The sequence below is a fragment of the Lacerta agilis genome, chromosome 1 (assembly GCF_009819535.1).
Source record: "Lacerta agilis isolate rLacAgi1 chromosome 1, rLacAgi1.pri, whole genome shotgun sequence".
NCBI lineage: Eukaryota > Metazoa > Chordata > Lepidosauria > Squamata > Lacertidae > Lacerta > Lacerta agilis.
The window spans coordinates 42614624-42633667 of record NC_046312.1 but is presented as its reverse complement, the minus strand read 5'-3'; the positions used below and the strand labels follow the sequence as shown (position 1 = coordinate 42633667).

Below are 19044 nucleotides of genomic sequence, written 5' to 3'. Positions count from 1 at the left end.
GTGCCGGCAGTTCCGGCACACTCTTCATAAATCATGCAGAGCAAAATAAGCGGAATGAGGCTGCGGTATGGACTACTGGCTAAATTTATTAACTAGCTAAGAAGAGACAGAGTATAAAAAACAAACATGTCTGCTCTCTGTGAGAACAGTTTGAAGGAGAAAAGTAACAGGAAACAGTTTTTCAGCAAACACCCATCTCCCGTGACTTCCAACAATCATTGCTGGAATGTGTAAACAGAGTCTCATGACTCCAAACAACTGCACAGTGGAAGAAACAGAAGCCTAACATGGAGTTGTCATCCAAAACATTTGGAGGGGCACCGGGTTGGTGAATGCCAGACTAGACCATATGATTATAACACATGGAATCCAGTGGGATTTTTGTGGTCACAGAAGGGCTTTTGAAACAACAGCAGATATGTGTGCTAATGGAACAGAAGAGGAGGCAATTTCCCTTTCCACCAGAAGCCCACCTTCTACCCTGTTCTGGGGAGTCCCCCAATTCTCTGGAACTGATTTTCAGGGGGCACTGGGAGCTACAGCAGGGATTCCCCCTAATGCTACTAGCCATGTCATTATTTTTGTCCCACTGTCATGTCTCATCAAGCTGGCTGGGCAGGTTTTTGAAGCACTTCAAAATCGGCAATGTTTATGAAGACAATGAAGATAATGGGATGCCGCATGTATACTGTGGCAACAAGTTCTTTACTGTTCCATCTTCAAATCTCTGAAAAAGCTTTTCTCCGTGTGTAGCCTACAAAAACAACAAGACAAACCCATGGATGCTGGACACCTCCCAGTCTTTGCTGTATTTCTTGATACTTCTCTCAACTCTAGGCTACTTTTATCCTTCAGGCTGATTTCTTAAGCGCTGTTGCTTAACTAAAGTTCCAGGTTTCTAGTCTCAAAGCTGCAATTAGATAGCTGTTTTGCACCTTTATTAACATATTCCCACAACTTGCATGGACAAGTATGTGTGATACTTTTGTTTTTTATTTTTAATATAGTGCTTTGTCTTCGTATTCTGAAGCCAAATGATCTGAAACCCAATCCTTATATCAGAGGGGTGGCACCCTTGCCTTTCTCTTATGGTTGCTTTCTACCTGCTCTGGAATGTACAAAGGATGTGTGAGGGGATCACCTGAGAATAATTAGATGAAGGCCTTGGTTCCTATCTGGCCTCTGATTCTTGCATGGTCTTCCTGTTTGATCCCGGCTCCGCTATGCAGTTCTACGTTCTTATGTGACTGGAATGATGTGGGATGGGGAGAGGGGAAACAACAGCCACAAAACAACCATCGTATGAGAAAGTAGCCTGTTTCCCCCCTCTGCTAACAATGAGTTCTGGGATGTTAATCTGTCTCTAAAACTGGAAAAGAGACTGGTGTTCTTAAATCAGGGATTCTGGGGGTGCTTTCAGTCAGTCACTATTTCACAGGTGTGGTTCATTTAAGGGCAAATTTGGTTTGTGCAACTGAAACGGATTTGGTCTCTTGTGCCACAAAACCTCTTCAAAAAAGGGGGCATCCTACATGGTGGGATGCCAGTAGGATTATAGCCCAGTAGAGCTGAGGTATACCAATAAGGATTTGGCTTCATTGTGTTGGAGAAAGTGCAATTCCCTGTACATGGACTACCACATGTGATAGAGCTGTCCCAGAGTAGTAGTAGTAGTAGTAGTAGTAGAAGAAGAAGAATGAATGAATGAGTAAGTAAGTAAGTAAGTAAGTAAGTAAGTATGTAATTTATTATTTATACCCCACCCATCTGACAGGGTTTCCCCAGCCACTCTGGGCAGCTCCCAACAGAATATTCAAAACATGATAAAACACTAAAAACTTCCCTCAACAGGGCTGCCTTCAGATGTCTTCTATAAGAAAGATAGTTGCTTATTTATGTAAAGTACTACACTTGGGCAAAAATTAAAAAATGAAAGGCACAAATACAGGATGGGTGACACCTGGCTTGAGAGCAGTACATGTGAAAAGGATCTAGGAGTCTTGGTAGACCACAAACTTGACATGAGTCAACAGTGTGATGCAGCAGCTAAAAAAGCCAATGCAATTCTGGGCTGCATCAATAGGAGTATAGCGTCTAGATCAAGGGAAGTAATAGTACCACTATATTCTGCTCTGGTCAGACCTCACCTGGAATACTGTGTCCAGTTCTGGGCACCACAGTTCAAGAAGGATACTGACAAGCTGGAACGTGTCCAGAAGAGGGCAACCAAAATGGTCAAAGGCCTGGAAACGATGCCTTATGAGGAACAGCTTAGGGAGCTGGGTATGTTTAGCCTGGAGAAGAGAAGGTTAAGGGGTGATATGATAGCCATGTTCAAATATATAAAAGGATGTCATATAGAGGAGGGAGAAAGGTTGTTTTCTGCTGCTCCAGAGAAGCGGACACGGGGCAATGGATTCAAACTACAAGAAGGAAGATTCCACCTAAACATTAGGAAGAACTTCCCGACAGTAAGAGCTGTTGGACAGTGGAATTTGCTGCCAAGGAGTGTGATGGAGTCTCCTTCTTTGGAGGTCTTTAAGCAGAGGCTTGACAGCCATCTGTCAGGAATGCTTTGATGGTGTTTCCTGCTTGGCAGGGGGTTGGACTGGATGGCCCTTGTGGTCTCTTCCAACTCTATGATTCTATGATTTCCTTGACATCCGATGGGAGGGCGTTTCACAGGGTGGGTGCCACTACTGAGATGGCCCTCTGCCTGTTTCCCTGTAGCCTCACTTCTCACAGTGAGGGAACTGCCACAAGGCCCTCAGAGATGGACCTCAGTGTCCAGGCTGAACGATAGGGGTGGAGACGCTCCTTCAGGTATATTGGGCCGAGTGTTTCATGAAAGGGTTTTTCAGGAAATATCAGATATAACGGAACAATTGGTGGTGGAGGTGGATCTAGCCTTGGTCCTGTCAAATGGCAGCAGTGTGATTAGTTATAGCCCATGACTAACGTCAACTCATCATCATTTACAACGCAAGGCTGGTGGCCCAAAGTGTGATTTAAAGTGTGATTTATTGGGTTGGCTGAGAAGCTTCCATAGCTCAGAGGAGTTGCAAAATGTGATAACTTCATGGCAATGTGGGGGCCTCTCATGACATTTATTACCAGGCAAGGGAGTGAATTAATTCTGCCTGACTACCAGAAGTCATTTTGAAAAGGTTTATTGCTATGATATTTGTTAGCTTAATCTTAATAGTTATCTTGGTCATGTGCCAGTATTTGGATATCTAAATTATGTTTCCTAGTGCTGTTTCAAATTATGTAAGTACAGGCACTATATTTTGTTTCAATGTATTTAATTTAATAATATTTAAATATTCATAAAACCCTCTTTCCTATAAAGTATAACAAGACAGCGTGCAACATAAACATGAAATACTACGATAAAAGCAGTAAAAAACACCAATAATATATCAGTAAAAATGGGTTGGTAAAAAAATTGTCGTTCAAAATACTTGTCTGAGCAACACAGCTTTTAATAGGTGGATGAAAGAAAGCAGAATTCCTTCTGAATTTCTATTGGCAAGGAGTTCCACAGGATAGAACCTGGCACACAAATGGGCTGGTTCTTGGTAAAGTCTGCCCAAACCTCAGAGGCATGGGGGACCACTTAACATGCTTCAGTAAAAGATATCAAAATCTTGAAATTGCTGGTGGTTTTTAATATATACTTTTATTTATTTTTTTAATAAAAGAAAAGCAATGAGAAAATGTGCTGGAAAGTGAGGGATAATGATCAGTTGACATGACATTGTATAACTTTTCCACAAACAAATCAGGATGAATGCTCGTTAAATAGATGATGCCATATTATCTCCCCACAAACTTTGTGCAAGTCATCCAGAAGTGACTCAAGTTTATTAGGAGCTTTTTTTAAAAAAACCCAGCAACTCACTCAGAATGGAATCTAAAGCTAAAATTTGCTCTTCTCCAAACACTCCAGCCTCACGCTACCTTTCCTATTCCCCCAGATCCTTTTCATGTCTTTCACTACAAATCCCAATATGCAGTTCGCCTACCACAAAGAACAATGAATACCCAAACAACAAGCTGTGTTTATGGAAGAATGGGGCAGCTTTCATTCTGGAAGCCAAAGATAGGACACAGCTTCTGAAGCTCCACAGGTCAAAATTTGGGTCATCTTAACAAAAATAAAAGTGTTTTCCTACACTGTGAAAGGTTTTTGACACTCCTTCTACACTGATGCTAAGAGTCTGTATGCTGCTGAGAGAGGGAAGGGACTCACCTGGGAATTGTATCCACTACCTTAGACAGCTCCCCATCATCAGCCCCCTTCAGTCAATTATAATCCTATGTTACTGGGGAAAAGGAATGTTGCCTCCTTGCTTTGGGTTGAACTGTTTTATTAGCCTTCACAATGTCAAAAAATTAGGGGAGGTCCAAAATTGGCAAACCGATTTGGGGGAGTGGGGAGCCTGGTGTTTCCCCCCCCCCATAGAAGTGAGCAGCAGTAGCAGCAGCAGCAGCAGCAGCAATATTATCTGGTCCTTTTTCTTTTGGTTTGAAAAAGTGGCTTTGGGCAATGATGGCTCAGTTGCTGCCACTGCTGCCAAAATACAAAATACAGGAAATCATTAGCAATTGTGAGAGTATTGCTGCCCCCCCCCCCACTTCAGCAAGCACCAGAGAAATGGGGGTTTGGATTTTGTCACAGGATGGGTGCACACCACCTAAGAACTTCTAAACGTTACACTAGGGGGGGGGGTTATAGAACTTGCCACACAGATGAAATCACAGAAACCAGGGTAATGTGACATAAAATTCCTAAATATCTCAATCTAGCATGTCATCTTCACATCCTTTCTGGGTCCTTTCCCCCCTCTCCCAAACTAAAAAAGTTAGTCAGTTTATTGCTGTTAGTCCGATGCTAAGGGGTTTGTCTCCAATTCCCTCCGTCTTGTATTCAGGAAAGTTGCAAGTAGACTTCTAGTGCATTTGATCACTGCTCTTAGCATATGAGTTTAATGAAACAGATTGCAACACATTGAGAGAAATTAAGCAGGGGTGGAGCTGTGAGTTAGATCGTAAAACACCTGCTCAACAACTCCTGAGTTTAAAGGCTGTAAACTTGCTTTAGCCATTGCTGCCTGCTGGGAAACTGTTGTGGAATCTAGCAGACCAGGGCCACAATGGGGGCATTTTCAAGCAAACAACAGGTAAGGAGCTGGAGAATACCAACTCAGATCCATTTTATTTGTTTAGCTGACTGGGCACTGTAAGTAGGGATTTGTCTTTGCAAAGATTCTTTAGTATGCTTATTCTCTGCTATCTCCAGCTTTGTAGAACATTGCTTCTTAGGCATCTGTGGGCTATACCTTCATCTTGATCAATAAGTGCTGGCTAAGAAAATGGCCAGATTCCCACGAAAGGTTTAATTCATAAAGATCCACTCAGACTGTGGCTGGGCTGAAAGTGTGAGAAGGGTTAAAGCTCTTGAGGCAGTGATGAGCTCTTGTCAACTAGAACACAGTTTATGTAGCAGTCATGAAATATTCACAGAGCTCGTGTTTGTGGGCCAGGTATACTTGATGATGCATCCTATCCCTCCAGAACTGTATAATATGAAGCTGTCAGTGTGGGAGCAGTGCAGAGTTTGCAGTTGACTGAGGGAAAAGTCACGTTTCTTTTTCCAGAGGAAAGCACCGTGTAGAACAGCAGTTCCAGATTTTGTGTGTATACAAAGCTGAAGTTACATTAAAACAAATACTAGACGTTCATGCTTTAGAATTCTCAGCTTTCGTTTGTGTTTCTGTTTAAAAAACATGTAGAAATCTACCAATAACACACAGGAACTGAATTTTCAGCATGGTGAGAAAGGTTACTTTTAGATTAGCAAGGGGAGTACTTATGTTTGCCATAAACATGGGTGGTGGAGGAGGAGTTGCACTATAAAGCAAAATAATTACAAGTTATGCCCAGGGGCTTGATGCTCTACAGGCAGCCGCGTTTATCCTCTTTTAATTGATTTATTCTTCTTTTTCTTTCACTTTCTGGCCACTACTTCAAAGCATAGTCCATGCATTTTCCTGATCCAATTATTCCCAAACTGCTTAGAGTGCACAAAGTTGTCATTTTAAGAGTTCTTGCTGATCAGAAGGTCGGCGGTTCGAATCCCAGTGACGGGGTGAGCTCCTGTTGCTCGGTCCCAGCTCCTGCCCACCTAGCAGTTCAAAAGCTCTCAAAGTGCAAGTAGATAAATAGGTACCGCTCCCGGAAACTGTACGCCGGCTCCCTCGGCCATTAATGTGAGATGAGCGCCGCAACCCCACAGTCGGACACGACTGGAGCTAATGGTCAGGTGTCCCTTTACCTTTACCTTTATCTCCACCAGGCCTCACCTGGAGCATAGCACTTCTCAGAACTTTTAAGGGTTGAGGGGACCATTAATAACATAATAATAATAATAATAATAATAATAATAATAATAATAATAATAATAATTTATTATTTATACCCCGCCCATTTATACCATTATATGTATATTTCCACCACTCCCACCCCATGCTATTGGATAATATCTCAGGTTAGCTTTGGCCATATAAAATAACAGTATGATGAGTGGCAAGTTGTATCAAAATAATAGCTGTGGCCCACCTGTTAATTCTACAAAATATGTATATTTGATGGAGTACTGGTGGGGATCCAAATTCACCTTATTCAGAAACAAAATGAGATCAGTCACCCTTCTGGATGACATCCATGACATCTTCTGTATTCTGTAGGTTAGCCCCCATTGATTAGGCTCATGGTGAAAGTTGGTAATTGGCTGCATAGCAATGCATTGTGGTTTTATCAATATGATAACTCAGCCTCTCCAGTCACTGTGTAGGCCACTAACAACTGAACAGAGCAGCTGTAAAAGGCATCAGAGATAGAGCTGGCAGGGGGGAAAAATGGAATTGGTCATTGGTTCAACTATGATGTTGGCTACAGCCAGGTTGAAGAGCAAAGCAGCTTGTGGAAGCTTACAGGTGCCCACTGATTTGTCAAAGCAGTTATACATGCTTAGTGAAAGCTCCTTGAAAAAGTCTGAAGGACCTCAGAAGTTTTTAGAGCATCACTGGAGAGGACATCAAGGAAGGGCTAGTGCTTCTGTGGCCTATATGAACATGGATGGGAAGCACTCTTGTTGCAATAGTTATAGGCAAGGGCAAATGGTTTGGTGGGCTAACCAGAACTTTAGGTAATATGAAGTAAATATGCATTTCTCTGAGCACAAACCTTTCTCAGATTTTGGGCTGATTTAAGAGCCAAGAATGGATATTTTATACCATGCTGGCAACCCACCAAGCTCAATAGCCCTCATAAAAATAACAATTAAATGTTTGCCTGACCTTTCTTGGGTATCATTAACAGCCTCATCATTCATACCAAACTCCAGTAGCTGTCACATCATCCTCAGTAACTTCCACATCAACAGCTATTATGGGATACATTGTCTGCCAGGAAATAGGAGGTGTCTGGCTCTCTCCCTTGCCAGGAAAACTATCTTGGCTGGAGCAGCCCAGAGTTGTGTCACAACTGGCAGAAAGAATGACATGTGACGAAGTCACACAGGATATTGCAAATGCTCTTAGTTATCTGGCAACAGTCACTGTATCAGGTGGATCATAGTGCAAAGGCATTGATCTGTGCATATATAACAGATATTTTCAACGGATTGCATTTTGAGTCACAGGGAGATCTAGTCTTGTCCTGTATACCTTATCAGACATAATCACATGAAAAGTGTGAAGTTCTCTGAAGTTATATCGGCTTGGGGCTTGCATAACTTCATGTGTTAACCCTGTTTCGCCCACCTACCTCTTTACCTGCCCAACACGTAGAGCAGCAGGTTTGCTTGGATTAGCCAAAATGGCCTCCCAGGTCAAATGCAGAGGACTAGTGACCCTAATTAGACCCACAGTCCAGAGGTTCCTCAGCGTTCATTTAAAATGAAATTCAAGGTTCGAAATAAAATATCTACAGAGATTCTAAGGAAAGTGGAAATTCTCCAGGTGGACTTCACACATCTGACTAATATTGCCTAAGATAGAATTCTGGGCAAGATGTGTGCTTTGTTTGGGTGGGGGAGGGAAATATGCATCAAGATATGGTGAAACTTCTATAGGATTTTGGAGAGAAATCAGCGTTTATTATCTGGTCAGGAGAGTTTCCACAATTCTAACTGCATTTCCTCACAAGTGGAGTTAAATATATATTTCAAGGGTCTTGTTCTGGTGACACATTTGTAGAAATTCTGAGGAAAGTGTTCTTTTTAGCACATGGCCAGATAGCCAAAGAACTTGGACGCTATTTGCTGAAAACTCCTCCCTCCAGTGCATGACGAGGTGTGACCAACTCAGCTGTGTCAGTAAATGGTCTGCTAGCCAAAGCTGCTCATTTGGGCAGCTGCTAAAAGGCAGTGGCAAATGGCATCTGCTGTGATGTGGTTTTGGGCCTAGGTTGTTCAGTGAGAAGGCAATAATAATAAGCAGCTGAAAGGTCTCTTCGAGTGACTGTCTCTTGTCCTCTGGCCCTTTACCTCACATCCCCCTTCAGGGGCGCCGACTTACCCCCCACATTTGGGGAGGGCGCATAATGTGATGCGTCATGTGATACATCCCACCCTAGCCCGCCCCCACCAGGCCATGTGGGCATCCTGTCCCTGTTGCCGCAATGCTGGTGCTCATGTGCCAGGTGGGGAGGAGGAGGCAGAATGCAGCTGCTGGGCTCCATGCTTGGCTTCCTCCCCGCAGCATGTGCATGGCAGGGGCCAGACGCACGCACGGAAGATGATCTTTGCCCTCACTCGTTCCAGCCCCCTCCCAGCTCCTAGGCTCCCAGGCAGGGGCTGTGGCATGCAGAGAATGCCTGGCAGTGGTGGGGGATGTTGGCCCCCTCAATATTGGGTGGGATGGGCCCCCTGCTTCAAAATATTGAGGGAGCTGATGCCCCATTAGCCCCATATACCCAGAACCTCTGTTCCCTATTGCAGGGGCCTTCCGTCTTGTTGGACTCCAAGACTGTGTACACACTCCTGTTTAATCTGCATATAGTGCACTCTCATTGCTGGTTTGGGAAGCATTGTACACATAATGTTAGCCAGAACCTTTATTTATTTCATTCATTGCATAGGAAATACTGCATTTTGATGCATTCCCCCATAAACCAGCTTCAATCTGAATTGAGAAGATCAAGCTAGCTGCATTTTAAGATGGTAATCTGCACACAATCCAGCTCCCATCACCACAACCAGCTTGGTCAATGGTCAGCAATGATGGGAGCCCTAGTCCAGCAATATCTGGAGGTCCTTGGGTTACTCACCCTTGCCCTACTGAAACTAAGCCTAAGCACTGAACCAAGCACACATTGTTCCCTAATCCATCTTCTTCCCCTTCAATGGTTTTCTTTTCTGTATTGTTTTTTTACATTGGAAGCTCCTTGGGGGCAGGAACCTGGATGTGCCATTTTGATTTGTTACTCTGGAAAATGATGAACATCTAGATGTGGCATGATATAGTAAAATAATTGATTAATTGGAAAATGTCCTTATTTTCCTTCACAGTTCCATGTTGCCAAAGCTTTTCACCTGTACTGCAGTGCTTTAGATACATTTGAGGCTTCAGCTAAGCATCTGTAGTTGTTTCAATAAAATTGAAGAATAAATATTAGAGGAGGGGAATGCCTCAGTAGGCTTTTGCACATTTCTGGAGCAAGGACCAGATTCACCTCAGTCATGAACTCCTAGTCTGGCTTTGCCTGTGTCTGTGCAGGAATGTGTGAAGAAAAGTTATTTAAGAAGCCCAGAAACTGACTGCTTATTTCTCCAACAATCGGCAAGAGTCTTTGTACTGTATTAAAAAAATTAATTGGACAGAAATGTGTAAGATGAAGACCAAAGGCCTTTTGGTTACTATGCCACTAAAAAAAAGTGGTTAGGAACACAAAGACCTTTGTGTTATCAGGGCCTGTCCTACTATTAGACAGAGTGAGGAGGCTGCCTCAGACTGCAAATGCTGAAGGACGGAGCTGTTTGTGGCATGCAGCCTGCTTTGTGCCTCCTAAATTGTCAATCTGGGCTTCTTTGAGAGGAAAGGCAGGATATAAATTGAATCAATGAATAGATGTTGGCCTTCTATCCTCACTTGTGGCAAACCCTGATGTTAAAGTAAGATTCAGTTTCTAGTCCAGTTGGCTTCCATATGTGGAATGAGAGGAAACACAATATTGTGCTTTGCCTCAGGCAGCAAATAGTATCTGCATTATCACTATTTTATAACTATAGTAGAAGGTGCCGGGGACTATAAACCTATGCAGTGCATCACATGGTACACATGGGAGTGGAGGAGAGAAGCTAACCAACATGTGCCATCCTAGATCCATCTGCAGCAGCACACACAGATGCCTCATTGCAGCAAGGTATCTGTGAGTTTTTGCTGGGATGGGCTTGCGATTTTGCTTTTCTTCCTCCTTTCCTATGCCAGGCTGGAGGAGGGGGGCGATTCTGCATTCTGTGGTATGTCAAAAGTCAGCTAGATGCCATCTCTACAATAAGCTAAATGTTAATCCATCCTTCATGTTTGATTTTGTTCTGCAGACAGAACCTGCTCCTTGCAGCCTTCTCACCGTAAAGGTCATAAAAATGAAAAATCTCCGGAAGGCAGACCTATGTGAGTATTTCGGTTGTTCTGAGAGCTTCCTTGTCATTATAAGAAGCCTGGAGTCATAATCATACAAATATACTCATCACTGAATGATTTTTATATACATGCCTCACAAGTCAGCATTTATATTCAGTACAAGTAGAGAATTACATTTGCAGAACCAACTTAGCTCAAACATTGCCATATAGAAGGAAAAAGTTGTGTTATGCAGGATCTAAACTACACCCAGCCCTATGCAAATACAATTTGAAAGTACACTGGTACCTCAGTTTAAGAACAGCTCAGTGAGAACTAAGCATACCCAGTCATCACAGGATGCGGACTGTTGGGGGATTGTTGTTGTTGTTTAGTTGTGTCTGACTCTTCGTGACCCCATGGACCAGAGCATGCCAGGCACTCCTGTCATCCACTGCCTCCTGCAGTTTGGTCAAACTCATGTTAGTAGCTTTGAGAACACTGTCCAACCACCTCGTCCTCTGTCGTCCCCTTCTCCTTGTGCCCTCCATCTTTCCCAACATCAGGTTCTTTTCCAGGGAGTCTTCTCTAAGTGGAAGGAAAACCAGGGGTAGTGGAAATAGAATGGAGTTTCCTGGAAAAGGGTGTGATTGGCCAGCTGAAACTGCAGTGTTCCGCATGGCAACGTTTTGCTGCAGGTTCTACTTGTTTCTCTTTATTTTTATTCCAGGAGTTCTAACAAATACCCAGCCTTGGGAGAGTACATAAAAATGCCTCTGTGGGCATCTGTCACTAGTTAGATACCACCATACTTGGTGATATTTCAGCTGCTGCCTGTAAACCATTTACCTCCAAATAATGGTGGCATAGTCTCTGATGTCTGTGGGATTTCCGGGAGTCAATGGCAAGTTGTCTCTTGTATATTGCTACTGGAAGCTTGTGATCAGCAACATCTCCAAGCCTCATTTTATGTGAAGAAGCCAGATTAGCATCATGAATAATAGGAAGGTGTTGCACAAACAAATTGTGCCAGTAAAACGGGAGCATCGGTTCGAAAGGATGTGCCCTGGCCATTTAAAAAAAAAATGCAGCAAGCTCTAAATGGAAAAAAGTGTGAGGTGATAAGAACCAGAAGAAAGCAGAAGACTTTATTAATGTAAACTTGTTTGGGCAGTTGAAATAACATCTAATGCAGAATGTTTTAAAATGGAAAGTTATTAAGCTTGTTTTTAGCAACATCTGGTAGGCTGACATAGCAAGGTGCTGGCATCTGAGTTCAAAGCTAAATTGAAAGACATTGCTGATTCACAGGATTATGAGGGAAAAAAATAAATTACACAATATTAAACAAATGATCTCATGGCCTGGGATACTATATACAATTTAGGACTGGGACGATTTAGGACTGGAACTGTATTCTTGCTAACTGAGGCTGACCTAAGAGCTGGAAATTAAAATTTATTGGTGAATTGCAATGTGAGGCTATAGCCATATGCACCACCTGCTACACTTGGAAGTGTTGGCTCCATCCTCTTGTCAGTCTCTGTCAGGCAGAACAGAAATAGGCTGCTGGAAACTCACTGCTCCACAATTCAACAAGCAAAGCCCTCAGATTGCCTCCCAGAGAGCTCTGCCTCTGTTGGACCAACCTGCTTGTCCTGGACATCTGACTTATCTTGCTGTGCAGAATTATTAAATTTAATTGAGTGGAGCATAACATCTTCTTTATTCCCACAACCATTGATGGATGACAGATATGTACTTATAGCTTGATGTTAATAAGTTTAATGTGTTTAAGAGTATTGTATTAGAAATGCTGTATGGGAAGCCGGGTTTGTTTTTTGTTTTTTTTGCCTTAGGCACAGAGGTAGTGTTTTTCCATTGTGAATGAGCCAAACATCTTGTGGCTCGTCTCATGACTGATCACAAGACACAACTAAAGAGAACCTGTGGAAGTCTATTTACCTTCTTGCAACAGGCAGAAGCAATCAGTCAGACACAGTGCATTTTTTGGAGAGATATAGAGACTTGGGAGCCAACTCCTAGGGGCCATGGAGGCTTTGGCCCCCTCAATAAAATATTTGAGGGGCCAGGCCCCCACAAAGTTGATGGGCATTCCCATTCAATCATGTGACTGATTATGCAGTGTGGGGCTTACCTGGGGCCCCCCACATATTTTATCATTTGGCACTCTTGTACGAGAAACTTCATTTACTAAAGATGCTTAATACTCACTTTGGGAGCGGAGATAGGAACTGAAATCATTGCTTATTTTGCAATGTATCACTTAGTTACAAAATATAAATGTTACAAAGAAGGAAGTGTGTTAAAACTGGGTCTGCAGTAATGCCTATAAAATTCATTCTTGTGGTGGAGTGAATTGAATTCTACACAAGGTCCAGAGCAGGGGTATTTGTTGTACAACTCTAACAGTAAAATGACAAATGAAATTCTATATGAACAAGTGTAAAGTAATACATGCTGGAGCAAAAATATCTATATATATCTTAATTTCATGTACATGCTTGTGGGGTCTTAAATGGAGGTGACAGAACAGGAGTGAGACCTTGGGGTCATAGTAGATAGCTCAAAGAAGATGTCAACCCAGTGGGCGGCAGCCATGAAAAAGGCAGATTACACGCTAGAGATAATTAGGAAAGGAATTGAAAATAAAACTGCCAATACCAAAATTCCATTATACAAATCTATGGTGTGACCACATTTGAAGTCCTGTTCTGGTTGCCTCGCCTCACCTCAAAAAGGATATTGGAAAAGGTTCAGAAAAGGGCAACCAAAATGATAACAGGGATGGAGCAGCTCCTTGATGAAGAATGGTTGCAGCATTTAGGACTTTTTAGTTTAGAGAAAAGGTGAGTAAGCGGTGACGTGATCGAAGTTCAGAAAATCCTGCATGGCATTGAGAAAGTAGATAGACAGGAGTTTCCCCCCCTCTCTCATAATAGTAGAACTTGCAGACATCCAAAGAAGCAGAATGTTAAAAGATTTAGGACAGATAAAATAAAGTTATTCTTTGCACAGCACATAATCAAACTATGGCGCTCGCTCCCCCAGGAGACAGTGATGGCCACCAATTAAGATGGCTTTGAAAGAGGCAAATTCATGGAGGAGAAGGCTATCGATGACTGTGATGTTGATGCTCTGCTTCCATGGTAAGAGGCAGTCATGCTTCCGAATACCAGTTGCTGGAGACCACAGGACGGAAGAGTGCTCTTGTGCTCATGTCCTGCTTGCTGGTTTCCTACAGGCATCTGGTTGGTCACTGAGAACAGGAATGCTAGAGTAGATGGGCCATTGGCTTGATCCAGCAGGCTATTCCTATGCACTTACATTATTATGTTTAATTGGCCGGAAAGTGTTGATCACTTATCAGCAATGTTAAGGGTGTTGTGTTGATAGTGGCAAAACTATCCATCCATTGACAGAGAACAAAAGCAGGAAGGGTTGCCTTTGTTGAGATGGCTTAGTGACACACTCATCATGCAGCTACAAATTAGCTGTATTTCATGGCATCACTGTAGCATCATAATGGTATCATGCTCATAATGGTATCATGCTGTGTGATGATCCCCATTAGGTGGGATAATGCAATCAACATGAAGATGCCCTGTTTTTTAAAAAAAACGGCACAGGAAGAATTGCCAAATGCGTTTAACTTTTTGTGTGTGTGCTTTTGCCTAAGCACTGGTTGTAATTTATAACATTAACATCAATTATCTGAAATATCTGGCCTCCTGATCATCTGACCTTACACTATTGCTGGAGGCAGATTTAGGCGTGTGTGACCATTTCGATCGCACTGAGCGCAGAGCCTCAGGGGCGCCAAACTATGATTTAGAATGCAGCATGAGAGGCTGCCCCCCCATTTTGGTGACACACAGAGAACTGCTGAAATTTGAGACCCCAGGGTCTGTCACTGCTGTTGGCAAAAATGACAGCAACTGCCACAGTTATGTCTCAGAGCTCTGATATACCTGAGAGGAGGACTACTGAACTCTGATGTTACAGGCTGATTGAGATTCCACTAATTGTTAGTCTGTATGCTTTACTCAGCACCCAAGATCTAAGTCTGGGCGGAGGAAAGGAAGAAGAACCCCACCTATTGAGTCTTGACTAATGACACACAAAAGAATTAGGAATTGGAAAACAGGAAGAGATGCTGTTCTATACGGGAACCATAGGGGTGGATGGATGGACAAGGTATTGCTTGCATGATTGCAATCAGATTGATCATCAACATACGTGAGAACTGGGAAGGAATGTTGTCCCAAGTCAGCTGGGAAAATCACTGAGCTTTCTTTCCACCCACATGTCTATGAGGCTGCATGCTGCAAAACCTGTTTAGTTCCAGTCACAAGTGTCTGTCTTTGAAACCTAGACTTATTCGTTCAGGCCTTTTTGGTAATATGGTGCACCTTGGCCCCTCTAGACATATGTTAGTGATATAAGTTTGCTACTTCTCTCCAATCTCTTCCTTCCCCATCCATTCAGTGCCTCTGCCACACTTCTGAAGGCACCAGTTGTTGATTTGTGGGTGTAACATTTGAATATGCTGTATGCACTCTTAAAATCCAACACATGTAGACACCAATTGTGAGGTTCATCCCTGGATTTTATCTGGGATATCAGGAACACTGTTTAGTAGGCATGTGTTGGATTTCACAGGTGTATGTCCTATTCAAACATAATGGATATATAGCAGGGCACCGAAGCCCAGTTGGCAGGAGAGCAAGGCTGTCCTCTGTCCACATGCAGATTTTGGGAGTACAGAATTCCAACAAGACCATACTAAATTCTGTGAGCATTGATGACATTCTGCAGTCATGTGGGCTAAAGATCCAATCAGGGTCTAACTGGGAATGGGGAGATGACCCAACAGAAGTTTGGGCAGAGGAAGAGCTGGCAATGGCTATATAGGAGCTCAATCTCGCTTCGACCTTTGCTGGCTTATCAGGTCCCCTTTGAGCTTATTCATCTTTTTCTCTAGTCTCCACAACATCTGCTGGTCATGGATCTTCACCATAAAGGTAAAGGGACCCCTGACCATTAGGTCCAGTCATGTCCGACTCTGGGGTTGCCGCGCTCATCTCGCGTTACTGGCTGAGAGAGCCGATGTACAGCTTCCGGGTCATGTGGCCAGCATGACAAAGCTGCTTCTGGTAAACCAGAGCAGTGCACGGAAACGCTGTTTACCTTCCCGCCGGAGCGGTACCTATTTATCTACTTGCACTTTGACGTGCTTTCGAACTGCTAGGTGGGCAGGAGCTGGGACCGAGCAACGGGAGCTCACCCTGTCGCAGGGATTCGAGCTGCCGACCTTCTGATCAGCAAGTCCTAGGCACAGTGGTTTAAGCCACAGTTCCACCTGGGTCCCTCTTCATCCTAGACAGTCCCAATTTTTCATTCTAGACAGTCAGTCCAGAATGATACCATAGTCCTATGCTATCCACAGCCACCAAGAGTTAATTGAGGATTTGCTTAGTCACACTCTCCCGATCCTTTTCTCAACATATCATTCATCAGTGCACAAAGGACCCAGGCCTGAAACCAGATTTAAATGGATCCAGATAATTGGTGATATCCAAAAATATCTGGAGTTTCAGGGCAATCACCCAAGAAAGGTACGTTTGTGACCAGCTAGTTGTTGCCTAACCTCGAAGTCCTTGGAATGCTTAAAAAAAAAAAACAATTGGGACCACATATTCACATCAGAAGGTATTTATAAATTAATTCCCATAACCAGATGGGAAGCGGCAGAAGAAGGAATCACCTTCAACTTCCCTTTCACTCTTAACCAGCTTGTCACTCCTCCCTTTTCTGAATCCGCCCCTGCATGTAATAACCTCAGTTGGGTGCTTTTCTTCCTTCTGAGCTGATGCAACTTAAAATTGCACAAGCATCTAGTGAAAACAACTGAGCATAAATCTAAAACCCTGGAGCCAAGATAATGCAATGTATCAAAAGCCAGATAAAACCAAACTAAACACATTTCAGTTTAGCAGTGGGAAGATAAAGTGCCTCATAGATGCAGAAAGATCAGACTAATTTAGCAGCAGCAGTTAAAGTGATTAAACTCATGAAATCATATAAAACTCATTATAGAAGCAAGAGACAAAGTACATAAGATGCTGCCAAGTTAAATGGTAAGAGTAGATTCCAATTTCTTTTTTAAAAAAAATAACTTATTATTGATTTTCGGTTAAGCAAAGCGAGTTCTTCATGGAGAAAAACGTGTTGCGGTGGGGGCTAACAAGACACCCCTCCGTTGCTGGGTGGGATCGGATAGATGGCCAAGGCATGTGATTGGGTTCTGCGGGTTGTTGGGGAGATTTTTATGTTGCAATGTTTGATGGACAGTCCAGAGGCAGTATATATTCTCCTTGCACGCAGCGTGGGGCCCTCTTCGCTGGGTGCATCGGATCACCCGCCCTCCCTCCCTATAATTCAGGCTTTTGCGTTGACCTTGCTATGCCTGTCATAGGGTTGTATGCTTTTGGGGCAGGGGCATGGTAGGAATTTTTCCATTTGGCTGATTGGCTGGTGCCAGTTGGTTTTCGCCTACTGCGTAGCAATTAGTCACAACTTGTAAGGATGCAGTTAGGCATTGGTTATTAAATTGGTTGGTGGAGGGGTAAGGATTGGCTGTGCCTGCCCCTCCAATGCTGCTGCTGCTGCTGTGGAGGGAATTCCGTTAAAAGAATCCAGGGGCTCACCATGCTTTTGTCCGTACCCCCTGGTCAGGGGTTAGGGCAACGCAAGAGCCCCTGGGAACATCATCATCATCATCATCATTTTTTGTACCCCCCGCCCATCTGGCTAGGTCCCCCAAGCCACTCTGGGCGGATTCCAACAAATAATAAAATACATTAAAATGTCATAGATTAAAAACTTCTCTAAACATGGCTGTCTTCAGGTGTTTTCTGAATGTCAAGTAGTTGCTTATCTATTTGACCTCTGATGGGTGGGCGTTCCACAGGATGGGTGCCACTACCGAGAAGGCCCTCTGTCTGGTTCCCTGTAGCTTTGCTTCTCACAGTGAGGGAACCGCCAGAAGGCCCTCGGTGTTGGATCTCAGTGTCCGGGCTGAACGATGGGGGTGGAGATGCTCCTTCAGGTATACAGGACCGAGGCCATTTAGGGCTTTAAAGATCAGCACCAACACTTTGAATTGTGCTCGGAAACGTACTGGGAGCCAATGTAGATCTCTCAGGACCGGTGTTATGTGGTCCCGGCAGCCGCTCCCAGTCACCAGTCTAGCTGCCACATTCTGGATTAATTGCAGTTTCCGGGTCACCTTCAAAGTTAGCCCCACGTAGAGCCCATTGCAGTAGTCCAAGCGGGAGATAACCAGAGCATGCACCACTCTGGTGAGACAGTCTGCGGGCAGGTAGGAGAGAGGTGAGGGCTAGGCCCTCGGCCCCCCATTCTCTCCCCAAAGTGTTTTCCCTTTACTGACTTCTGCAAAGTGGGCGGATGTCAGACTGTCCCCAGGCGGGGGACAGATAGTCGGAACCAATGCCTAAGCCAGTGTTTTTCAACCTTTTTTGGGCAAAGGCACACTTGTTTCATGAAAAAAATCACGAGGCACACCACCATTAGAAAATGTTAAAAAATTTAACTCTGTTGACTATATATAAAGTAATTTTTCAATTTTCCCACGGCACACCAGGCAACAGTGGTCAAAAACACTGGCCTAAGCAACCACTCACATTATGCCGAAAACCTTAAACTTAAATTTCTGTGTGAAGTGTGTGTTATTTGAGGAGTGGCTTGGGGACCACGACACACAAAGGAAAAATATAAAAACAAAATAATCCCTCAAAGTGAAATTTCCAGTCCATGGATGCTCTTTGAAAATACTATTTCAAGTCCATAGATGCTATGAATGAAAGGGTTTCTTGTGATAGAGTGTTAGAAGTTTTGCTACTGCATGGAGCTACTCCCTTCCATCCCCTCCAAATATGGCTTTCCATGTAGCTTTGGACAAGTATGATTTCCATGCTATGGTCTCCTCTCACTGAAAGGGATTGAAGCGGCATGGAAAGTGCTCCCAAATGCTTTTTAAAAATTATTATTTAGCACAAACTCTATCAGAATGTTGGACTTGGTGATCTGCTCTACTCCAGTTCTTTTTGTTAATTTAAATCAACAGCTTTGGCATCAGGGTTTGTGTTAATTAATTTTGTTTGTTGCATTAATTTTTTTTTTGGGGGGGGGGGGATTTGCAGGTGAAAAAGAATATAGGGCTCCTGACATGTGTGATCTCTTGTAATGAATTCCTTGCTATTGTCTGAAGTGCTGTGTAGGACAAACATTCCTTAATCTAGAACTAAGATGTGGTTGCTTTCTGGGAATGCACCAAAATAAAGCTCCAGCCCTGCTTGTACAAGGAACA

At 43.4% G+C, this 19044-nt stretch overlaps 1 protein-coding gene across 1 annotated transcript in view; it reads left to right on the top strand.

The window, feature by feature from the left end:
* Positions 1-5071: 5071 nt before the first annotated feature.
* LOC117061562 (cytosolic phospholipase A2 epsilon-like) overlaps positions 5072-19044 on the top strand; it is a 41928-nt gene continuing 27955 nt past the window's right edge. Inside the window, exons 1-2 of the mRNA XM_033174450.1 lie at positions 5072-5186; positions 10610-10682. Coding sequence (XP_033030341.1) covers positions 5160-5186; positions 10610-10682 — 100 coding nt within the window. The 5' untranslated portion in view covers positions 5072-5159. The remainder of the gene's footprint in view (positions 5187-10609; positions 10683-19044) is intronic.